General features: G+C 40.4%; 5 protein-coding genes across 6 annotated transcripts in view; 3 read left to right on the forward strand and 2 right to left on the reverse strand.

Annotated features, from left to right (window-relative positions):
* Window positions 95-853, reverse strand: LOC104737973. Its single transcript, XM_010458216.1, has one exon. It carries the CDS (start codon window positions 827-829, stop codon window positions 95-97), a length of 735 nt encoding a protein of 244 aa, XP_010456518.1. The 5' UTR covers window positions 830-853.
* Window positions 2,103-7,043, reverse strand: LOC104735370 (magnesium-chelatase subunit ChlH, chloroplastic). Its single transcript, XM_010455149.2, has 5 exons — window positions 5,448-7,043; window positions 5,272-5,354; window positions 3,365-5,167; window positions 2,798-3,274; window positions 2,103-2,695 (listed from the first exon to the last, which is right to left on the reverse strand). Exons 1-5 carry the CDS (start codon window positions 6,850-6,852, stop codon window positions 2,318-2,320), a joined length of 4,146 nt encoding a protein of 1,381 aa, XP_010453451.1. The 5' UTR covers window positions 6,853-7,043; the 3' UTR covers window positions 2,103-2,317.
* Window positions 8,745-13,238, forward strand: LOC104735371 (phospholipid:diacylglycerol acyltransferase 1). Its single transcript, XM_010455150.2, has 6 exons — window positions 8,745-9,190; window positions 10,024-10,246; window positions 10,341-10,624; window positions 11,344-11,662; window positions 11,742-12,001; window positions 12,466-13,238. Exons 1-6 carry the CDS (start codon window positions 8,745-8,747, stop codon window positions 12,947-12,949), a joined length of 2,016 nt encoding a protein of 671 aa, XP_010453452.1. The 3' UTR covers window positions 12,950-13,238.
* Window positions 13,439-18,130, forward strand: LOC104735372 (GTP-binding protein TypA/BipA homolog). Its single transcript, XM_010455151.2, has 14 exons — window positions 13,439-13,748; window positions 13,962-14,074; window positions 14,172-14,375; window positions 14,451-14,627; window positions 14,741-14,893; window positions 15,252-15,341; window positions 15,568-15,702; window positions 15,806-15,922; window positions 16,049-16,200; window positions 16,279-16,363; window positions 16,542-16,636; window positions 17,139-17,304; window positions 17,464-17,659; window positions 17,743-18,130. The coding sequence occupies exons 1-14, from the start codon at window positions 13,547-13,549 to the stop codon at window positions 17,877-17,879; spliced, it is 2,022 nt and encodes a 673-aa protein (XP_010453453.1). The 5' UTR covers window positions 13,439-13,546; the 3' UTR covers window positions 17,880-18,130.
* The window catches only part of LOC104735374, a 3,811-nt gene continuing 1,697 nt past the window's right edge, over window positions 18,487-20,600 (forward strand). The window contains exons 1-3 of one of the 2 annotated variants that reach the window (XM_010455154.2): window positions 18,487-18,872; window positions 18,975-20,209; window positions 20,288-20,356. In XM_010455154.2, coding sequence (XP_010453456.1) covers window positions 19,034-20,209; window positions 20,288-20,356 — 1,245 coding nt within the window. In that variant the 5' untranslated portion in view covers window positions 18,487-18,872; window positions 18,975-19,033. The remainder of the gene's footprint in view (window positions 18,873-18,974; window positions 20,210-20,287; window positions 20,357-20,600) is intronic. The other variant, XM_010455153.2, reaches the window with a different exon arrangement.

Raw genomic sequence — 20,600 nt, forward strand, 5'->3', positions numbered from 1 at the left:
TCTCCTTCAACCCTCCAAACACATATACACTATACCATTTAAGCACTATCAACTATATATCTATATAAATGCATAGCTCAAATATAATATGGATTCAATACCTGGTGAAATAGGCATGCACTTCTGCTTCAGTGATTGGGTATCCTCTAGAAAATGTGAGGAAGACAGTCCTTACGTCTTCCCTAGATTGCTCATCCTCAGAGAATATTGCACCAACATTGCTTGTTCTTGCTGTTTCTTGTTGTTCACTTAAGAACTGGCTGCTTGATTCAGGCCTACGAACAGCCCTGTTGATACTCAACTGCTTCATCATCTCTATCGCCTTTTCCTTCTCTAGAATCTCCTTATTATTCATCTCAGCTCGCACGCATATATCCTCAAAAGCTGGGTAACAGATGCTGTTTAAATGCTTCTTCATCGCAAGGAGAATGTTTTCGCGGTTCTGGTGGATGACTTCGAGAGTAAAGTACCCTCCAGACATTCGCGTGATCAAAGGTATGGTAGAGGAGTTGATGTTCATCCCGGTGCTGGCGACAAACGATGAGAAAGTGTTGTAGGACAAGCAACTCAGACACATCATGACTTCGTCAGCCACGGAGTTGGTGAAATAGTCCGGTAAAGAGACAAGATTCACGATTAGGTGCATGAGGATCCGGAGACCACTTTTCTCGAGATAGAGGAGAAAGCTCATGACCTGAAGAGACTGGCTAATGTCTCGCCTTAGACGTACGACAAGACGGGTGAAAAGGGCTCTGTCAGACTTGTGGAAAGCATTGAACTCCTCTCGCGTCACGGACACTAAGGGTGAAGATGAGGATGCGGAAGCCATTGATAGTATTCTTGGCTATGCGGAAATGAGTTTATTGGGTTGATAAGTGTGATGATGACTGAAGAATTGATATATAGAGGAGATTAAAAGAGAGTGTTTAATAAAAGGAATCTACTGAAATATGGAGAAATATATTTCTGGTCACACATTATATTCTTTATAATTCTATAGAGACATGAACCAACTGTATATTCTCTAATTTTTCTTTATATGTAATCTCCATACCTTTTTTACAATTGTTGGGATAAACACCAACGTCACACATCGCAAGATTAGAAAAGAAGTTTCTGATATATAAGTCAAGTACGACTCCAATTAGTACGAGGCCTTTGAGGACGGAACCCAATACAAATATTTGTGCAGGATTGACCATTTGGGCCCAAAACAGACAATATCATAATAATAAGAGAGTTGGTTTGGACTTAAAAAATCCAACAATTGGTATCAGAGACTATGTTGAAATAAGTGTACTTAGAAAGTGGGTATGAGCTAATGGTCGGTATGAGAGAAGCCCTTCAATGTGACACAATAAGAATGATACCTCAAGAATACCTCGCGAATAAGGGATACCGAGTCAATGGTGACAAGATTTCGCTGAGGGGGAGACATAAGGTTCGTGGTGCTTGGTTTGAGGGGGAATGTTGTTGGGATATAAACCAACATCGCACATTAGAAGTTTAGAAAAGAAGTTTCTAATATATAAGTCAAGTCCAACTTTACTACTAGTATGATACATTTTTGGAAAGAACTTAATAACAAATAAGTGTGGGCTTTACCACATCTTGGTCCCAAAATTCATAATAATAAACCTATCATAATAATAAACCTAACATGTCAGGTTTAGTAATTTCATTTTTTTATCTTATTTTGTTTTCTGTCTACTCGTTAATCTTGTATTATTGTTTTCAATTCATTAATAGTTTATATATATGGTTTACATACATGACCCTCCTATCAAACAATTTCTTTTCTCATGTCATTGTGACTGTACATGTGTGATCTCCATCACCATACTCATGGCTACTATTAATTTCTTGCGAGTAAAGTAAGGACTAGGAACTTATTATTGTCTCTTGTTACTAATTTGGTACCACTGTCGATGTAGTCAGTGACCTCCTCCCCTTCTTTGATTAGTAAAATCCATTGCGCATAACTTTTTTTAACCTTCCAATTTAATTAAGGAAGATGTGTATCGAGAGTAATGTTCACAAAATGTAATGAGCCTATATGATACTCAAGAAGATATAAAGCTTTTCATATAAGGGGAAAAATATGAAGAAAAGTGCGATTTGTTCCATATAATATGAGAAAGGAGATGAAAGAAGGAACTCCACAACATTCATATACAGAGTCAGAAAATGTCAGCCAAAACAAAACATTCTCTTATTCACAGAGAGATGATGTCGTTGGTGTAGAAAATAATACACAAGAAAAAAAAAGATATAAAAGTTTTTGAGTTCATTTACAAGAAGATGGGCTTCCCATTATTTATCTATCGATCCCTTCAATCTTGTCTTCCACCTGCGAGTACAAGTCCTTGAGCTTCTCAATGTTTTCTTCCGAAGTATCCCAGTAGCCACGACCATTGGCCTCCAAGAAAGTCTGAAGCATTTTCCTAAAGGAATTGGGATTAGTGTTCATGAGACGGTTAAGCATCTCCTCGTCTTTGATGAAAGTTGTGTTGGCCTCCTCGTAGACCCAGTTGTCTACTTGACCGGACGTTGCACTCCATCCCACGGTGTTGGTCAGTCTCTTCTCTATCTCCCGAACTCCTTCGTATCCACTTGACATCATTCCTTCGTACCACTTTGGATTCAGCAGCTTTGTTCTTGCGTCCAGCCTCACTGTCTCAGACAGTGTCCTCACCTGCCATATTCAAAATGTACGTAAGGAATGTGTTCAATATCCAACCAAACTATAGTCCATAGACAGTAAATGTATGAAGACTACAGAGAAAACTTCACTCACCTGTGCGTTTGCAGTTGTAGTGTCAGCAATGTAGGCGCTTGGTTTCTTCTTATCCTTCCGCAAACTCTGAACCAGGTTTGTTGGGTCAGAGTCGAAGTAGTGGCTCACATCAGTCAAGGAAATCTCGGAAGAATCCAGGTTCTGGAACGTGACTTCTGCGGTACTAAGAGCCATCTCAAAGACCTGTTTCTTCTCAGCCATTCCTGCTCCAGGAGCATCACTATCAAACGCAAACGATTTACGGCTCAGATACATGTCCTGAAGCTGTTTCTCATCGTTCCATGAAGAGTTCTCAACAGCAAGATTGATGTTGGATGAGTAAGACCCTGAAGCGTTTGAGAAAACTCGTGTAGCTGCCTCTCTAATATCAATGCCAAGCGTCTCTGCTTGTTCCAACGCGTGCTTCCTCACAAAGTTTTGTTCTACTGGCTCATCTAGCTCAGCCACCATCTTGATAGCACGGTCAAGAAGGTTCATCTGTTGAAACCATTCAAGAAAGAAGCACCATGAGAGACTAACCAACAAGAAGCTAAATGAAAGAAGAGTGAATGCTTTGATCTATTTTACCTGGTTGATAAAGAGATCGCGGAAGACACCAGAGCAGTTAACAACAACATCGATCCTAGGCCTTCCTAGCTCTTCTAAGCTCACAGGCTCGACACGGTTGACCCTGCCGAAGGTATCAGCAATTGGTCTCACACCAACCATCCAGAGAACCTGCCCGAGAGACTCCCCATATGTCTTAATGTTGTCAGTTCCCCAGAGAACAAGCGCGATTGTCTCGGGATATTTCCCGTCGTTTTCGAGCTTCTGTCTCTCTACCAACCTGTCTACCACAATCTTGGCACTTGCCATTGCTGCAGTTGTAGGAATAGCCTGAGGATCTAAGGCATGGATGTTTTTACCGGTTGGTAAGACCTTGGGGTTTCTAATAGGATCACCTCCAGGGCCTGGCTCGACGTACTTCCCTTCCAAAGCTTGCATTAAACTCCCGAGTTCGTTGTCCATGACCACCAACTTCAAGCACTCTCCAAGGAAAGCAAACACTCCTCTGAGCTTGTCTCTATTCGCCCGGTAAAACTTTGTGTTGGACAAATACTCAACCCATGGCTCATTGATTCCAAACCCAAGAAGAGAGGTTAGCTTGTCAGACACATCCACCACCTGTCCTTTGCTGTTTGTCGTTTTTTCCACAAAGGCGGAAACTGCACCACGCGAGGCATCAGTGATCTGCTTGAGAAGCTCTACATCACTCAAGATACCCTTGTCACTTCCTCTGTAAACATCCTCTATCTCCCTCCCAACACACTCAGCTAATATAGAAGGAAGAGATGAAATGTCATCTTCCGGGCGATCTAGAGCAGCAATGTTGACCAATGTGGCCACAGCTTCCATGGCAGATGGAGGCTCTCCAATGACGTGAAGCCCGCAAGGCAAAAGCCTTGATTCAATCTCCATAATCTTGGAATACACTTTCCCAACCACAGAATCTCTCTCTTTAGTTGACAACTCCGCCATTTCATCTGGAAGATCCACATCCTTGTCAAGATTGCATTGCTTAGCAGTGCTGATGATGGAACTGACAATCTGTGGACCTCTCCCTGTGTCCTTCAGAGACTGGTAAGATGATATGAGCTCGCTCAACTGCTTCAGCCCTTTGTATAGACCAGCATTCTCAGCTGGAGGAGTCAAATAACTGATGGTGTTGGCGTAACTTCTCCTCTTTGCGATGGTAGCTTCAGAGGGATTGTTGGCTGCATAGTAGTACACATTGGGGATGTTCCCGATAAGACTGTCTGGGAAACAAGCATCGCTCATTCCCACTTGCTTCCCGGGCATAAACTCGAGTGAACCATGGGTTCCAAAATGTAGAACTGCATCAGCTTTGAAGATCTTCTCTACATAAGAGTAGTAAGCAGCAAAACCATGATGAGGACTGGCTGATTTGGAGAAAAGCAGCCTCATGGGATCACCTTCATAACCAAATGTCGGTTGGACGCCAATGAAAACGTTACCGTACTCTTTGCCAAACACCAGAAGATTCTCTCCGTCTGAGTTCAGGTTCCCTGGAGGTTTCCCCCAGTTTTCTTCCAAGGCATTGGCATAAGGAGTGAGCTCTTGGTACTCGCGGACTCCCATTTTGTATGCTACATTGAGATTAGGACTGCTAAATTGAGCCTCCTTGTCATGAATGATTTCTTCGATAAGCGTCTCTGCATTCTCAGGAAGGCCCTCAACATTGTAGCCATCTCTCTTGAGGTCTTTCAAGACCGAGTAGATGGAAGCAAAGACGTTGAGGTAAGCTGCAGTCCCTACATTTCCTTTATCAGGTGGGAAACTGAAAACAGTGATCGCCAGCTTCTTCTCAGTCTGCAATGAAGCCAGAGTTGATTCATGAGAACATACATTACATGGTTGTTGAGAAAGTCATCAAGGAATGTGATTTCATTAAGGGTGAGTAGTAATAGCAATACCTTAGTTTTTCTTTTGAGCTCACCCCAACGAATGGCCCTGATGCAGAGTTGCTCAACTCTCTTGTGGAGAGCATGTGATTTCCCTGCAGCAATTGTTAAACCTCTCCCATAAGAAAACATTCCCACAATTGTAATGCCAATTCTGAAATATGCAATATGGTCATAAGTGGACTAACCTGTTCTAGGGTCACGACCAGCGAAAACGATTGGCTCCATGGCTCCATCAAGCTCAGGGAGGGCAACCTGCAGTGCCACCTGGATGGGATGCAGACCAAGTGTGCTGTTTAGCCATTCCTCAGTCGTCTGAAACACCAATGGTACAGCCACAAGGTAAGGAACATCGAGCTTCTTTAGGGCTTCGATAGCCCTCGGATGATCCTGCCTTGCAGGTCCACCAACTAGGGCAAAGCCGGTCAAGGAGACAGCAGAGTTAATGATGGGCAGTTTTGTCGCCGGATCTACGAAATATTTCTCAACGGGGCCAGAGAAATCCAACCCTCCTGCGAAAATAGGAACAACCTTAGCGCCTCTAGCCTCAAGCTCCATGATAACAGCCACATAGTGACTATCATCACCGGTCACAATGTGACTCCTCTGCAAGACCAAACCAACAACCGTTGCATCTTTCTTCTTGAGTGAGTCGTTGGTGTCCCTTCTAGTGTCATACCAGTTCCAGTATTCCTTCACATCGTCGTACATGGTTGGAGCTAGTGGATGCCAAATTCCAGTGTCCAAGAACAGAACCGGATCCGAGTACTCGATCTTGACACCTTTCAAAGCTGGGACATAAGATCCAGAGATCATCTTAACAAAATTCTGAAGATTATCAGGAGACCCTCCAAGCCAGAACTGTAGACTCAAGATGTATAGACGAGCATCTTGAGCCTTGTCACTAGGCAAGTACTTCAAAACCTTAGGCAATGTTCTAACAAGCTTCAACATACTATCCGCAAAACCAGCAGAGCCTTGTTTCTTCCTCTTGAAGAGTTGGAAAAAAGGAGACTTTGACTGACCTAATTGAGACATACTGAAAGATCCGAGTTTGTTCAGTCTCATTACCTCAGGCATGGAAGGGAAGACAAGAACTGCGTCCATCCTGTCTCTCTCCTTCTCGACAGCATCTTTAACCTTAAGGGCCAATTCCTCGACGAAGATCAGAGAACCGATGAAGATGTTGGCGTCTTTAAGGTCTTCGCAGAAGCTGTTGTAAGTGTTCTTGTCTCGAAGCTCCTCAACCAAGTACCCAACGACTTCGTAGGATGCGAATCTCGATGTCTTGTTGAGGGTTTGAACAGCCTCAGTGAGAGATGACTGGTACTGAGCCTCTAGGACGACGTAGACGATCTTCACCGTAGGAACGTTGTCTCTCTTGATCGGAACTATACGGCGGACCTCCTGGTTCGTCTGTGTGAAGAGGCCGTTTCCTGAAACCGCGGATTTCACCTTGAAGAAGGACTTGGCGGGTTTGGCTGATCTGTTTTTCTTGCGGAGGAAAGAATGTTTGGTACTGTTAGAGAGCGAAGAGAGATGCTCTGCTTTAGAAGTGGATAGAGTGAATGGAGAATACACAAGCGAAGCCATTTTTTTGGCTGCCGGATTCTCCAAGAGTTGTAATCAAAGAGAAGAGGATAAGAGAAGAGATTGAGAATTGAGAATTGAGAGAAGAGATCTCTCTATCTTGTTTAGTCTGGTTGTGTCTTACACACTTGTGTTCTTCTGCTCCAAAAGCAACGCTTCGGAAGAAGGAACTAAAAAAGCAGCGTTGGTTTTGAAGGTAAGTGGTGGGAGGGAAGGACACGTGGACACAAGAGGGGTTCTCTACTTGTAAGGTCGAGTTTGGTTGGATGTATATCCGCTTAGGACACAATGAGATGGACTTTACTGCCTTCTGATTGGCTCATTTAGATTTCTATTCATATTTTCATGGTTTTGGGAGTGTAGTAGAGATATTGGAGTGTTTTATTATCTTTGTTTTTTAGTTGATAAGTTTATGTTGCTGTCTCGAGATGATCGTGCTTGCGGTTTCAGCCATGTAAAAGATTTTTTTCCGATGACGACACTTTTTTATTTTAGGCATACTAATTTGGGGTAGCCGGTCCAATCCGGCCAGCACAAAATATGTATAGTTTTTTTGGTTTACCTTGGTCCAGTCTACTATTTGTCCACTAGTAATTTTTTTTTTTGTATTCAGGAAAAAACACATATAGAGACCAAATAATAAATGCAGAAAAATAAATAATAACTATAAGACTCGTAATAAATATATTTTAAAAATCAAAATTTTAGTTGTAAAATTCTAGAATTGCATTGATGCATTTAAATTTCATCATCATCATCAAAGTTTGTTTATAAAAGATGGAAGTGAAATCTTATCAATTTCACCATATAGAAGATTTAACTGAAAGTATATATTAAAGATTATAAGTAAAGTGTAGATGGGCATGTAGCATTGCAGTTTGAACTAGATAGTCGTTGCATCACGTTTGCATATTCTTATCTTTATCTTACAAGATCCATTCCCCCCCCCCCCCCCCCCCNTCCTTTATGAAACCTAAGTCTAGGGTTTGAATTTTACATTAAAACATTTCTTAAGTTGACTATAAGAGCTACTAAGAGTTGAGATTACTCAAATCATAAAACTCTTTGATTCACGATTTGGTTTGACGGAAGTGAGATATGATCTCTTTGTCCCTTCAAGATAAGAGTTTCTCCTTAGGCGTTTCAAGTTTCTTCCTCTGCCTGTCTTTTCCCTCTTTTTTTCCTTAGTTCATTTTTTTGTCATTAAACATGAGTTCTAAGTTCGATATCATAAAGGGGGTAGAAAAGCGTAGATAAATTAGGTTCTTGTACTAGGCTCATCAACCTAACTTAACCCAACACCAATTTGGTGATATACGTACATGTAACATGATGTTTGCAATAATTTTTTGGTGCAGTTTTGTAGTATTTTAGTGTGTCCAACCTAGGCTGGTTCGCATAAGCCATACCCACACTTCACAAGCACACACACAAAAAAAGGTCAACCTTGTGAGTGTGGGCTAACGTCATGGGCTTGTGGAGTGTGGACTTGTGTCAAGTGTTCTAAACATAATTATGGTCCAAATACTTAAAATTGATTATAACGGAAGCGGCGTGTTAAAATAGGTGATTAAAAAAAAATTGTTACGGACTAAACTAAACAATGAAATCAACGAAACGGATCGGACGGGTCTTAGGTTGACCCTTGAACCGCAACCAGGAGCAAGTGGTCAAGTTTTTGCCCATACGGATACGGTCCGAGTCCCTTGGAAATTGGAATTATCAGAACGAATAAAAAAAAAAAAAAAAAAAAAAAGTCGAACAAAAAAAACAAAATTTGATTTTTGATTGGTATCAGAAATTCGCAGCGAAGGAGAGCTCTTTGTCTAATCTGGGTTCTTCCAAGAGATTGACAAAGTCCATAGCTTCGTCTAAGTGGACAAGGTCACAGGGGGATGCCTCTTATTCATCGGAAAAAGCCGCAGACGCCGCCATCTGAAGAGGTGGTGGCACCCGATGAGGATTCCCAGAAGAAACCACCTCATGAATCTTCTTCTTCTTCGAAAACCCATAAGAAATCTAACGGAGGAGGGAAGTGGTCGTGTGTCGATTCATGTTGTTGGTTCATTGGCTGTGTGTGTGTCACATGGTGGTTTCTCCTCTTTCTTTACAACGCAATGCCCGCGAGCTTTCCTCAGTATGTAACGGAGCGAATCACGGGTCCTTTACCCGACCCGCCTGGTGTGAAGCTTAAGAAAGAAGGTCTTAAGGCTCAGCATCCCGTTGTGTTCATCCCTGGGATTGTTACTGGAGGGCTTGAGCTTTGGGAAGGCAAACAGTGCGCTGATGGGTTGTTTAGAAAACGTTTGTGGGGAGGTACTTTTGGTGAAGTATACAAAAGGTGAGCTCAAATTCTCACTCTTTTCTTTTATATATATTGGGATTTGGGTTGGATCTGATGAGATCACGCACTTGCTGCTTGCTTCTTACTCCTTTAGACGCGCTTTTTTAGATGTGAAAGGCTATCTTCTTTAAGAATGGTGTTTTTGTTGTATTTTGTGTTTGCGTGTATGGGAACGTAATTACCAAATTTGGGTTTGAAGCAAGTCACCAAGGGAATGAATACAATTACTTTTGTTAAAATTTTAGATCTTAATATGCAGCTGCGTTGTAAATTTCAAGTCATTTTACTACCAAATCTGTTACTAGACAAGCTGTAGATTCCGTTGATAACAAGTTGTTCCCTTACTGTCAAGTTGAGTGTTGCGTATAGGGAAGTAGTGTTTTATGTTTCTGTTAGGAATAGAGAAGTTCCGAATACATCTGTGAAAAGTGTGTTTAATTTAAGCTGTGATAGAGGACTGTTGCTTTATTAGTCAACTACGCACATGTACAATTAAAGCTAGTTTCTTTTGTGTCTTTCATTAGCTCAACGTGCTTGTTCTCAAATTATTTCTGATAACTGAATATGTGATTTTCAAAGTTTTCAACATCTGAGTCTAGTTATATATGTCTTGAATTTCTTCCATCTTTTCTCTGTTATCAATCTATGAACTCCTCTCTAGCCCTGCTGATTACTTTTTAAAAACTCTCTTGTGGGTTACATCTGTTTTATTTGTTACGATCTGCATCCTTCTTCTTTCGGCTCAATTTTCATTTTTTTTTGCTATGTTAGAGATGGGACAGTGTTATTGTTGATAGTATCTTAACTAACTGATGATCTCTTTGATTTAGGCCTCTATGTTGGGTGGAACACATGTCACTTGACAATGAAACTGGGTTGGATCCTGATGGTATTAGAGTGAGAGCTGTATCAGGACTCGTTGCTGCTGACTACTTTGCTCCTGGCTACTTTGTCTGGGCTGTGCTGATTGCTAACCTTGCACATATTGGATATGAAGAAAAAAACATGTATATGGCTGCATATGACTGGAGGCTTTCGTTTCAGAACACTGAGGTTCTTTTCTCATAATTCTTTATATTGTTCTGGTTGATGCCACGTTTTTTCTTCATCACTTACGGCTTGAATTTGTTTCTTGTTGAACTAATAGGTGCGTGACCAGACTCTCAGCCGTATGAAAAGTAATATAGAGTTGATGGTTTCTACCAACGGTGGGAAAAAAGCAGTAATTGTTCCGCATTCCATGGGGGTCCTGTATTTTCTACATTTTATGAAATGGGTTGAGGAGCCAGCTCCAATGGGTGGTGGGGGTGGGCCAGATTGGTGTGCGAAATATATAAAGGCTGTAATGAATATTGGTGGACCGTTTCTTGGTGTTCCAAAAGCTGTTTCTGGGCTTTTCTCTGCTGAAGCAAAGGATGTCGCAGTTGCCAGGTATTGAATATCTGCTTGTGTTAAGATGATCAGAACCTCTAGAACTCAAATTTATGCTACTATTTCACTAGTACTAGATATCAATTCTAAGAACAGTGCTGTATTATAGCTGCTACAATATTGACGTTGGTTGATTATTTTTGCTGCCTGTGAAATTGGAACTCTCTTGAGAATGTGATAATGATGGCTAAGATAGTCGAGTGAAAGAGTGAACTAGGATACTTTCAGTTTCATGTAAGTAAATGTCAAGTTGGTATGTATGTACTATATTTTTTATATGATTTTACTGTTTTCAATGCTGTGCTCATCTTCTTTTTGAGCAATAATTGCCTAACTTAATACTAATAACTTTCTTTGCAAGTGCGACAAAGAAATGCCTGATCATTTTTAGCCAAATTAAGTATAGAATTACTTCAAGAAATATTAAAAGTCAGCGTCTTATCTATTTTTTACGCATCGCTCCCTTATCCTGATCAGTTTCTTAGCTTTGACGAAAACACTCATCACACTGTCATAGAGGGCATTGAATTTTGCTCTGGAAAGCTCTTGAGCTTTTATGCTTACATTCTTTACCAAGTAATGTTACTTTATGTGTCTTTAAATGTTCATGTATGTGCAGCTGTGGTCTTTAATTTCTGCTTAACTACAGAATCGTTGGATTAGTTAGACTTTTAGTCGCTTGGTTCCTTAATAAAACTTTACTGTCTTTGAATTTGCAGAGCGATTGCTCCAGGGTTCTTAGACACCGATATTTTTAGACTCCAGACCTTGCAGCATATAATGAGAATGACACGCACATGGGACTCAACAATGTCTATGTTACCGAAGGGAGGTGACACAATATGGGGCGGTCTTGATTGGTCGCCGGAGAAAGGCCACACCTGCTGCGGGAAAAAGCAAAAGAGAAACGAGACTTGTGGTGAAGCAGGTGAAAATGGAGTTTCGAAGATAAAGCCTGCGAACTATGGAAGGATGATATCTTTTGGGAAAGAAATAGCAGAGGCTGCACCATCTGAGATTAATAATATTGATTTTCGAGTAAGCACATTTAAATCGTATAAACCATGTACCGTTTGTGATGAGGTGATGAATAATCTATACATTTTACTTGGTGAAGGGTGCGGTCAAAGGTCAGAGTTTCCCAAATCACACCTGTCGTGACGTGTGGACAGAGTACCATGATATGGGAATTGCAGGGATCAAAGCTATTGCTGAGTATAAGGTCTATACTGCTGATGCGGTTATAGATCTACTACATTATGTTGCTCCTAAGATGATGGCGCGTGGTTCCGCTCATTTCTCTTATGGAATTGCTGATGATTTGGATGACCCCAAGTATAAAGATCCCAAATATTGGTCAAATCCGTTGGAGACAAAGTAAGTGGTTTATTTTGATACAAATTATATGCTTCGTCTTGACGCATTATCAGTCTTTTATTTTCCGTCTTATTAGATATGGTTTTAGTCTCTATGATTATAAAGCTATTTGAGTCTTACTCGAAATGCTTGGTCAGTTATATTGAGGTTCCAAAGTTGATAAAGGTGACACTTGCTTATAGAAGCAGCTGAAAGGTGGCCTTGGCATGACAAATCAACTGATTGGCTGGAAACCCACCCTTATTACACCTTCTAGTTTTAAAGGAGTGTAGTAGACTCTCTTTCACTTTCTGGGATTTACCAACCTGGAACTAGTCGGAGCATCTTATGTGTATTTGTTGCTCAGTAAATCGTCCCTGTGAGACCTGAAATATAATTGTTCTCTATCCCATTAGGATCATCATTTATCCTCTGGCTAATTTATTAATAAAAATACTCTGTTTTGGTTTGTTCTCCTGTTTCAGATTACCCAATGCTCCTGAAATGGAAATCTACTCATTGTACGGAGTTGGGATACCGACAGAACGAGCATACGTATACAAGCTTAACCAGTCTCCTGACAGTTGCATCCCTTTTCAGATCTTCACTTCTGCTCACGAGGAGGACGAAGATAGCTGTCTGAAAGCAGGGGTGTACAATGTGGATGGGGATGAAACAGTACCGGTCCTAAGTGCCGGGTACATGTGTGCCAAAGCATGGCGTGGCAAGACAAGATTCAACCCTTCAGGAATCAAGACTTACGTTAGAGAATACAATCACTCTCCGCCGGCGAACCTGCTGGAAGGGCGGGGGACACAGAGTGGAGCTCATGTCGATATAATGGGAAACTTTGCGTTGATAGAGGATATCATGAGGGTTGCCGCAGGAGGTAACGGGTCTGAAATAGGACATGACCAGGTCTACTCTGGCATATATGAATGGTCCGACCGAATAGACCTGAAGCTGTGAATATCCTGATCTCTTAAAAAGCAGTCAGCATTTGTGAATCCAATACTTGCAAGAGAGATCATCATCATCATCATCATCAACAACACCCATGATGCTCAAGTCAGAAGAAGACTGAGAATGATAATTTGGTGATGCAGTGTCCTCAATACCTTTCATTATATTCTTATTGATGTAAATTATACAAATCCTATTTGATGGTTTGGTCCCTCAGAAACGATAATACGAAACTTGCTGCGCCATGTTATTTTATCATGTCGAAAGCGTCAATTTAAGGGGTTACTCACGAGAATGATTCAAAGTATGATAATTAAACTTAATTATAGAATGCAACCACCCATGAACCAATGTCACTTAAGCTATGTATGAGGCCCTGAGTAGAGCTGGGGTCAAGTTGGGGAATCGATAAGTCCAAGAGTAGAGACGTGGCTTAACCTGGTCCCTCTACTGCGCGCAGTCTTCTTCTTAATTCAATCCTCGGAATAAAACAATCAGCTTCTCTCCTCTCCAACCAAATATATCCTTTAAGCTCTCTCCCTTCCCAACCTCTCTTTCTTCTCCCTCTCCTCTGTTTCGCGGCGGAGATAATTGAGAATTGAAATGGAGCTCAGCTTGAGCACTTCCTCCGCTTCTCCAGCGGTTTTGAGGAGACAGGCTTCTCCTCTGCTTCACAAGCAACAAGTGCTCGGCGTTAGCTTCGCTTCCGCGCTTAAACCTGGGGGACGAGCTCTCCGATTCCCTTCCCGCCGTCCGCTTCCTCGTCCCATCACTTGCTCCGCCTCAACCGCCGAACCAGCCTCCGGTCAATTTTTTTTATCGTATCTCTTCAGATAGTTTTATTCCTGAAAATTGATTTCGGTTTGGGTTCAAGCAAACGAACGAGTTTTTGAAATAAAAATAAGAAACCTGTCAATCAAAGTTCTGAGAATTACACTTAGGTTAAGTTCACTCTGTATCTTTTTTTTGGTTGATTTGGTTCTCTAAACAAAATCACTTTGTTATGTTATGCCAATAGAGGTGAAGAAGAAGCAGTTGGATAGGAGGAATGACGTGAGGAATATAGCAATCGTAGCTCATGTTGATCACGGCAAAACTACTTTGGTTGATTCTATGCTTAGGCAAGCTAAGGTAAACGCATATAATGGCATTAGGTTTGTTGTTATCCAATCTGAGAAAATAAACTTTAATTTTCGTCTTCTTATAAGCCCGTACCTTACTTTTGCAGGTTTTCCGAGATAACCAAGTCATGCAAGAGAGGATCATGGACTCAAATGACCTTGAGCGTGAAAGAGGAATCACTATTCTTAGCAAAAATACCTCCATCACTTACAAAAATACTAAAGTAAATATTATAGATACTCCTGGCCATTCTGACTTTGGGGGTGAAGTGGAGCGTGTTTTGAACATGGTTGATGGAGTGCTTCTTGTGGTAAAATATGTTGCTTTCTCTCAATCAGTGCTTTATAAGAATCTTTTTTATGTTCTGTATTCCTCAATTTCTTAGGTTGACTCTGTTGAGGGACCTATGCCCCAGACAAGGTTTGTTTTAAAGAAGGCTCTTGAGTTTGGGCATGCTGTTGTCGTGGTCGTTAACAAGATTGACAGGCCCTCTGCTCGTCCTGAATTTGTTGTCAATTCCACATTTGAACTCTTTATTGAACTCAATGCTACAGATGAACAGGTATTGTTGCTTCGGGTTTTGTATATTTCTTCTTTGGTATATCGCGCGACTGATATACTGTTAAGTATATTTTTATGAGACTACTCTTAATGATATTTTTGTGTGGGGTGTAGTGTGATTTCCAAGCGATTTATGCTAGTGGGATTAAAGGAAAGGCGGGACTTTCTCCAGATGACCTTGCAGAAGACCTGGGACCCCTGTTCGAAGCTATAATCAGATGTGTACCTGGGCCAAATATTGAAAAAGATGGTGCACTGCAGATGCTTGTGAGTTATTGTGATTATCTTACCTTTCGTTTCTTGTTTTATGTGTTTGTTTCCAGCTAGTCCCAAAAAGCTATCTTGCATATATAGTCTCTCACCAACTAAAAGCAGTCACTTGCTACAAGCTTAAATCCAAGAAACTAATGGCACTCTGAAATAGCGAAAACAATTCGTGGCTTGTGTCTGGGTTCATACCCGGTCAAATTGATGAACTTATCACATTAGAATTTAATAAACCTTCTGGTTTACTGCACTGGGATATTCCTCAAACCAAAATGTTGAAGAAATTTCAATGAACCAAACAATCGAGTTGAATAGATAATTCACTTGTATACAACTAACATGTTTTTTATTTATTCAGGCCACAAATATTGAGTATGATGAGCATAAAGGACGCATTGCTATTGGGCGACTACACGCGGGGGTACTCCGCAAAGGAATGGATGTCAGGGTAACACTTTTAACAATCTTGAAATTATTCCTCTGTTATGGGACAAAATGATGTGGCTCATATAAAAACTATCACCTTTAGTTTCTAATTGATTAAATCTTGTGATGAAATACTTCGAAGACGTAACTGATTGGGGAATGGCACCAAAACCTTACGAATCGAACTCACCACCTTCTTGCAGAATTAATATGGTTTATAGTAGACTTATTGGGAGATAACTTTACAGGTGTGCACTTCTGAAGATTCCTGTAGATTTGCAAGAGTTAGTGAGCTTTTTGTATATGAGAAATTCTACAGAGTACCTACTGATTCAGTGGCAGCTGGAGATATTTGCGCTGTATGTGGCATTGACAACATTCAGGTACACGTATAAGCATGGATAGTTTCAGCCACTTGTAATTTTTCCTTTTTGTTGCTAACTGAGTTGTAACGTATTGGTTTCCTTGTATAACCTTAATTTACAGATTGGGGAGACTATTGCTGATAAAGTACATGGGAAGCCTCTACCTACAATCAAAGTAGAAGAGCCAACTGTGAAAATGTCCTTCTCTGTAAACACCTCTCCATTTTCTGGTCGTGAGGTAGGTCGAATCATGGCTGATATTACTGTCATGAGTCTATCTTACTCTATTTTCCATGTATGCATGGCTACAGAATATTAAGAGGGAAGTCATAAACATGGTTAAATTATCTTTCCTTTTATGTAGGGGAAGTATGTAACGAGCAGGAACTTACGAGATCGTTTAAACCGTGAACTTGAAAGAAATCTTGCTATGAAAGTGGAAGATGGTGAGACAGCAGACACATTCATTGTAAGTGGGCGCGGTACACTACACATTACCATCCTGATAGAAAACATGTAAGTACTTCACTGGCCATCATTCCTTTCATATTTCATATTTGGAATTGATAGTAGCTGAACGGTAATATGTTCCAGGCGAAGAGAGGGATATGAATTTATGGTAGGGCCCCCGAAAGTTATCAACAAAAAGGTTAATGATAAAGTGCTGGAGCCGTATGAGGTGAGTTTTGGACTGACCTACTAGTTTTCTACCAAAGATATTGGCAGCAACTGATGAGACCATAATATTAATTCGATTTGAATATCCTTGCTTTCATTGTCTGCACACTGAAAATAACTTTTGCTTTCGTGAATTGTTTCCCAAACGCCCTATCTAACTTCAAAATCCACCAATTCAGATAGCAACTGTTGAAGTACCAGAGGCTCACATGGGGCCTGTTGTTGAACTTCTTGGCAAAAGGCGTGGACAGATGTTTGATATGCAGGGTGTAGGGTATGTATTGTATCTCTTGCCATCTCTTTATTTTATATGCAAGTTTCTGAGTGCGCATAGTTACTCCTGCCTCTTGATAATGATTTTGTGTCAAGACTGCTCGTTTTAATGGTAAGGAACATTTTAATCGTGGTGGGAACAAACACCATACGAACATGAGCAAGACTTATTAAGACATATTATGGTAAAGTCCTTTGGTTGCTTACAGCAGCAGTTTGGTCATATTAGCTGAGGTAACCACCATATGAACATGATGAGTAAGACTTGTTACTGCTTTGAAAACCTTTTGGTCAAACAGCGCCATGAAAAGGCTTTCCTTCAGCTGAACTGCATTTATACGAGAACAAAAATAGCTGATGTCATGTTAATTTCTCATTCAGTAGTGATTTTTGTGTGTTTGTTTGAGGCGCTTGAGCGTTGTTTTTCCAGATAAGCTTCTTGGTTTATCTACTTTGCAGCTTTTAAGATTAGTCTAACTATGCATGTGAATCCTTAATGACAGATCCGAAGGAACAACCTTTCTGCGGTACAAAATCCCAACACGTGGACTTCTTGGATTGAGGAACGCAATCTTAACAGCTTCTCGAGGGACAGCTATCCTTAACACTGTATTTGACAGTTATGGACCTTGGGCTGGTGATATTAGCACCCGTGATCTGGGTTCACTGGTAAGTTGGAAAGTTGAGTTAGGTTCCACGAATTAGCAAAATCCTTATAATTTGATTGTTCGAAAATGGTCACAAAATATGAGAAGTAAACTTTTGATGAAACATATACCATTTCGGTAGTTTATTTGTGGTTTCTGAATAGAAAAGTGGGTCTTTCAGGTTGCCTTTGAAGATGGAACATCAACATCATATGCTCTGGCGAGTGCGCAAGAGAGAGGGCAAATGTTTGTAAGTTCAGGAGTGGATGTATACAAGGGTCAGATAGTTGGTATCCACCAGAGACCTGGTGACTTGGGCCTTAATATCTGCAAGAAGAAGGCAGCAACAAACATACGGTCCAACAAAGATGTAACAGGTATTTCATATATATTTATATATATCTTAACTTGTGAAAGTTTCAATTTCATGTGCTCACAAATCTTCTTTTCTGAATTATAGTGGTACTTGACACTCCCTTAACTTATAGTCTGGACGACTGCATCGAATACATTGAAGAGGATGAACTGGTGGAGGTAACACCTCAGAGTATTAGGATGTGCAAGAATCCTAAAATGGCAAAGAAAGGCAGGCAGTAAAAAACCCATTTTTGCAGCTGGGTTTTGAAGAAAAATGGAAGAAAAAGTGAAAGCTAGTTTCTAGTGTTATTTATATAGGCTTGTTTTGATGATTATACATAGTCTTATTCTTTATAGCAAAGGGTGAGTCGTCGTGTAATCCAATTAATGTGTTTTTTTTGGAAAAACATCATGCCCTTTGATCATTGGATACATAAGTTGTAAAACTTCTAAACTTTCCAGTGGCAAATATGGTTGCGTAATTTAGTTGAGATGCATACGGGTATATGCATTTGTCTAACTGGTATGGAAAGCAAGTGTAGGCTAGCTTTGCAATAAAATAGGGCCACCTTACAAGGGTCAAGAGGCAACACTCACAAATCATATAATACAAGAAAAAATCGGGAAAAAAATCAAACGATAAACTATGAGGTGCTTGACTTTTTTAATTTTATAATTTAATAAATTATTTCTTTTGTATGAGAATTGTTTTACTATACACTTTTTTTTTTTAATCCTCATGTTATTTAATTATTTTAAGTCGTTGCACCAAATAATTTTTTATTAATTAGTTAATCCGCCGGATTCTTAAAAAATAAAAATCAGACAAAATTCAAGTGTTATTACACCACCAAATCGAACTGAAAACTTGATTACTTTAATTGTAAATGTATTTGTCGTATCAGTCACCCACAATTTTTTTAATTTGATCTTCGAACTTTTTTGCAGTGACTCTTTTAAAGTTACGAGTCTTGATGATCTCTTCCTTCTTTCACTCTTCTCTCAACCTCAAACTCTCTCTTCTCTCTCGAATGGTGTGACTTTAATTCTTCATTTTTAACCCTAAAATCTCAATTCTCCTAATTTGGATTCTTGCTTTTCACTTCGCGGGCTGTCAATATCTACAACAGTTACGAACAGCTCAGTCCCAAGGGATGCAATTTCCAAAGTAAGAAGCCCAGGATTCGTGATTTTTAGGGTTCCACTGTTCCCCATTCTTCCTTTACCTAATTTGTAAGAACACAAGTTTTTTTTTTTTTTTCATCCTTAAAAGAATGTTTTGGTTTTTTTTTGTAATCTGCACTGAGTCTTCTTCATCTTTTCATCTTCTCACAGTTTTGGGAGTGTAGTTGTTTAAACAATATCTCTGGGCTGGTTGTTGTGTGAGTAAGAGGATGACAAAGGAGTTTGTCAGAAGTGATATTGAGGAGATTCCATATTCTGGGTCTTCGAGAGTAGAACTAAAGCGGAGTCATCAGTGGTTGACAGAACCGTCTGGCTCACAACTACTCGGTAACAAGAGACACTTGATAGAGATTGGTGCAGCACATATGAATCTTTCTGCATGGGACAATTCTCTTGTGCCCTCCCAGTTAACTAATTGCTTATTCGATCCTGCCATTGCGCATACATCACATCTCCTTGGTCAACAGCATACTGAGGCGGAGCAATGCAGTAATGTTGTTTCGTCAATTGGTTTGCCAGTGGTCCATGGTAGCACACTGAATCTTGACACCATCAGAAAAGTTAAAGTCTCTGAAACTGCCAACATTCCCGAATTCATGGTTCAGCTTTATGGGGGAGTTTCAAGATCATCTGAAACAGGTCCTTCATATAATAATAGCAGTCAAGATAGCACTCTGTCCTTTGACAAGAGCTTCGTCTTGCCAGGGCAATTCGCTAGCAAGGCGGATGGAAATTTCTGTCGAAACTTCAGCAACCAAGGTGTTGGTGCCACACCAATGGGTGAGAACTTTGTATTGATGGGTCAGTCTCTTCAAAAGGCTGATTGTAATATCTTCTCAATGAGTTCCTCCTACACCAAGGAACTGGAGAACTTTATGTCTCTACACTCTCGTGACAGAGTACCTGAAAATGTTTTCATGGCGGGACCAAACTGTTGCAAAGAAAATACCAATGTGTTTTCAAGAGGGGAGTCCCTATACACGCAAGGTGGTGACATGGCATCTATGGTTTCTTGCCAAGGAAGAGCAGACGAAACCAGTGATCACGAAGAGAGAAGCCAGACCATATCTTTTGGAGATTATTATCAGAAAGAAACCACACTGGGTTCATCAGTTCGTGTTATTAACAGTTTTGAGAACTTCAGCCATGACCCTGCAACTGCTAAAGTTCCTCTTTATATGGAAGCAGAGGAAAACATGTCTTTTGAATTTGGGAATCCCCTATATGCTAGTCCTAGAGTTGATACCTTACTCGTGCCCAAAAGTCATGTTTCAAAGACAGCTAAGAAGGGTTCTACAAACACATTTCCTTCAAATGTGAAGTCCTTGTTGTCAACCGGAATGTTTGATGGGGTTAATGTGAAGTACTATTCGTGGTCACGTGAGGTCAGTTTCTTCTTTTATCTGTCTTGAGAAGGAAACCTTCCATTATAATCTTCTATGTACTGAAACATGATTTGGCAGAAAAATCTCAAAGGAATCATAAAGGGGACTGGGTATCTATGTGGTTGCAGCAACTGTAACTTTAATAAAGTAAGCAACGTGGTACAAATAGTTTCAGTATTTCACTGGTAGCTATGTCTGTTTGGTACAAATCGATGTCATCTGTTTATTTTACACACTCAACTGTGCAACAGGTTCTTAATGCTTATGAGTTCGAGCAGCATGCTAATTGCAAGACAAAGCACCCAAATAACCACATATACTTTGAGAATGGAAAGACCATTTATGGCGTTGTTCAAGAGCTGAAGAATTCACCTCAGGAGAAGTTGTTCGA

Source organism: Camelina sativa, chromosome 13 (assembly GCF_000633955.1).
Source record: "Camelina sativa cultivar DH55 chromosome 13, Cs, whole genome shotgun sequence".
Taxonomy (NCBI): Eukaryota; Viridiplantae; Streptophyta; class Magnoliopsida; order Brassicales; family Brassicaceae; genus Camelina; species Camelina sativa.

Coding starts and splice junctions, on each gene's coding strand:
- LOC104735370 (XM_010455149.2), bottom strand. CDS start 6,852: ATGGCTTCGCTTGTGTATTCTCCATTCACTCTATCCACTTCTAAAGCA. Junction 5,355..5,447: donor TGGTCGTGACCCTAGAACAG/GTTAGTCCACTT, acceptor CAATTGCTGCAG/GGAAATCACATGCTCTCCAC. Junction 2,696..2,797: donor CTACAACTGCAAACGCACAG/GTGAGTGAAGTT, acceptor TGAATATGGCAG/GTGAGGACACTGTCTGAGAC.
- LOC104737973 (XM_010458216.1), bottom strand. CDS start 829: ATGGCTTCCGCATCCTCATCTTCACCCTTAGTGTCCGTGACGCGAGAG.
- LOC104735371 (XM_010455150.2), top strand. CDS start 8,745: ATGCCTCTTATTCATCGGAAAAAGCCGCAGACGCCGCCATCTGAAGAG. Junction 10,247..10,340: donor TTTCGTTTCAGAACACTGAG/GTTCTTTTCTCA, acceptor TTGAACTAATAG/GTGCGTGACCAGACTCTCAG. Junction 10,625..11,343: donor AAGGATGTCGCAGTTGCCAG/GTATTGAATATC, acceptor TTGAATTTGCAG/AGCGATTGCTCCAGGGTTCT.
- LOC104735372 (XM_010455151.2), top strand. CDS start 13,547: ATGGAGCTCAGCTTGAGCACTTCCTCCGCTTCTCCAGCGGTTTTGAGG. Junction 14,376..14,450: donor TTGATGGAGTGCTTCTTGTG/GTAAAATATGTT, acceptor TCAATTTCTTAG/GTTGACTCTGTTGAGGGACC. Junction 15,342..15,567: donor GCAAAGGAATGGATGTCAGG/GTAACACTTTTA, acceptor ATAACTTTACAG/GTGTGCACTTCTGAAGATTC.